This window comes from Cyphomyrmex costatus, unplaced genomic scaffold, assembly GCF_001594065.2.
Source record: "Cyphomyrmex costatus isolate MS0001 unplaced genomic scaffold, Ccosl1.0 scaffold29, whole genome shotgun sequence".
Taxonomy (NCBI): Eukaryota; Metazoa; Arthropoda; class Insecta; order Hymenoptera; family Formicidae; genus Cyphomyrmex; species Cyphomyrmex costatus.
In genome coordinates, this window is record NW_017277017.1 from 1,868,071 (window position 1) to 1,870,315 (window position 2,245).

Here is a 2,245-nt window from a genome sequence, read left to right on the forward strand (position 1 = left end):
ATTTATACGAAAAAATAGTTAATCTTAAAATGGTCGGAACTACAAGACAACTATAAATTATCACGTTATAAAGTATAGCTGTTTTCTTAAACACAATGGGAAAGAAGAGAAGGAAACAGGAGGACAGAGCATAGCCATAATAAGTGTCGCCTATGCCGACTATGCATCGTCTACGTAAATTACTGCGTAAAATGATAGTCTATACATAATCTACACGCCGGGGATGCTCGGCGTAAACAACAGGCGTCGACAACGAGGATTTTCTGTTGAATTTTTGATCGTCGCTGGACGCGATCGTTGAACAAGTTCTCGTTATTCTCCATGCTATTATGAATTACGCTTTATCAGCAAACGCGCGTATTGAGATATCAAGAAAAAGCCTTTAAAAAAAAAATTCCCAGCATCTTCTTAATTCTGAACTCACAGTCCTCGAAGGTCGCGTCTTGACTAATAGACTTGACTCTTCCTTCCCCTCCCCCCCCTCCCCTCTTTCATCAAGTTCTCTCGATTTTTATCGATTGCCTGATAAAGAACGGAGGAAGGAGACGATTCAAGAGCAGACTCCGAGATCGAAATTCGACGCACGTTCGCAATCGATTTTGCGATAGCTCGATCGCGTTTTGCCGCGTTGTTGTTTACGCGTAGACATCCATCGGCGCGAAACCGCCCGGACATCCGGCTGTCGTCTAACTTTGAGGCAGGAGGGCGTGATAACTCGGCGTCTCGTAGAAGCCGGCGGCGGCTTGGAGAGCGTGCAGGGAAGTCGCGTGATGCCTGTGTATCGTGCTCGCGTATACGCTGGAGACGCCAGCCGCGGCAGAAACGCCGTTGGAAGCACCGAAGATGGATGAGGACGAGGAAGAGGAAGCCTGCTGACCGATATGCGAGGCCGTTCGCGACAGCAACGTCACCGACGGTCGCCTATAGGGGTGATGGGCGATTGCCGAGACCGCCGATGTCCCGGCACGATGATGACTGCCCGAGCTCGAGCTCGCGGCCGCGATATTGCTGTATGCCTGCTGATAAGTCTGTCGTAGAATACCGGAGATTGACGTCGGAGACGTGACCGACGACGAAGAGGAGGAACTTCGATCGCTTTGGTGAGGTTGATGATGAAGCTGATGAGTGGTAGTGGTACGATGTTGCTGCTGCTGTTGCTGCTGCTGCTGCTGCTGGCGGTGTTGATGATTGTGGGCGCGCATGGCGCGGAAGTAATGTTGATAAATACCTGATATGACTGCCTTCTCGTCGGCGGAGATGAGGTCGGCGGTACCGGATGCCGTTGGTGTTACGGGTCGTTGTTGAGGTTGTTGTTGGGGGTGATGCTGCTGCTGCTGCTGCTGCTGGTGTTGATGAGGGGCATGAGTATGATTTCTGTGATGATGATGGTGATGATGATGAGGTGGTGGTGGCGGTGGTGGTGGTGGTTGTGGTTGTTGTTGCTGCTGCTGCTGCTGCTGCTGCTGCTGTTGCGGTTGTGGCTGCTGAGGATGATGCCGTCGCTGAGATGGCTGCTGTTGCTGTTGCTGCTGAGACAACGTTGCCGCAGCAACATTGAGCGCCGCGCGATACGAGGCTGCAGCCATGGTGACAGCGGACATCTGACCGCTCGTGGATATGAGACCGCTACCGGAATCCGCGGCAGCTACCACTGCCGCGGCGACCGAGGACGATGCGATAGACGTCGCCGGTGACACAACGGAAGCGGATACAACGTTGGAGGAAACGACGATGTTATTCGACGGCGGGACGACCGTCGTTGTCGTTGAGGAAGTCGCCGCAACCGCGACCGCTGCGGTAGCGACTGTCACGGCGGACGCCGTCGCAGCGCTCCTGCGACCGTTCCTGCGGGAGGCGGACATAGGCGTCGTCGTCGGCGCCGCCGGGGGCGGCAAATTATTGACGAAGGGGCTCCTCCTCTCGCGCTCGGCGCGTCGATAGTAGCACGGATGGATCATTAGGAGGGGCTCGCCGCCACCGGGCGGTGGCTTCGCCTGGCTCGGGAGCTCGTACTCGACGCTGCAGTCCACGTGGAGCGGCTGCGAGTAGTCCTTGTATTCTTGCACCTTGTAGCTGTTGATCGCCACGGCGGCAGCCGCGGCGGTGGCGGCGGCGGCGGCAGCAGCGGCTGCAGCCGCGGCCGCGGTAGCCGCTGCGCTCGTCGTCACCGGGTTGGCGTTGACCGTGGCAGCAGCGTTCACCGACGACGACGACGGGTTACTGGAAGCGGAAGCAGCTGCGGCAG

At 56.3% G+C, this 2,245-nt stretch overlaps 1 protein-coding gene across 1 annotated transcript in view; it reads right to left on the minus strand.

Moving 5' to 3' along the window:
• Nucleotides 1-686: 686 nt before the first annotated feature.
• LOC108775236 (DNA N6-methyl adenine demethylase) overlaps nucleotides 687-2,245 on the minus strand; it is a 4,293-nt gene continuing 2,734 nt past the window's right edge. The window contains exon 2 of the mRNA XM_018541542.1: nucleotides 687-2,152. Coding sequence (XP_018397044.1) covers nucleotides 687-2,152 — 1,466 coding nt within the window. The remainder of the gene's footprint in view (nucleotides 2,153-2,245) is intronic.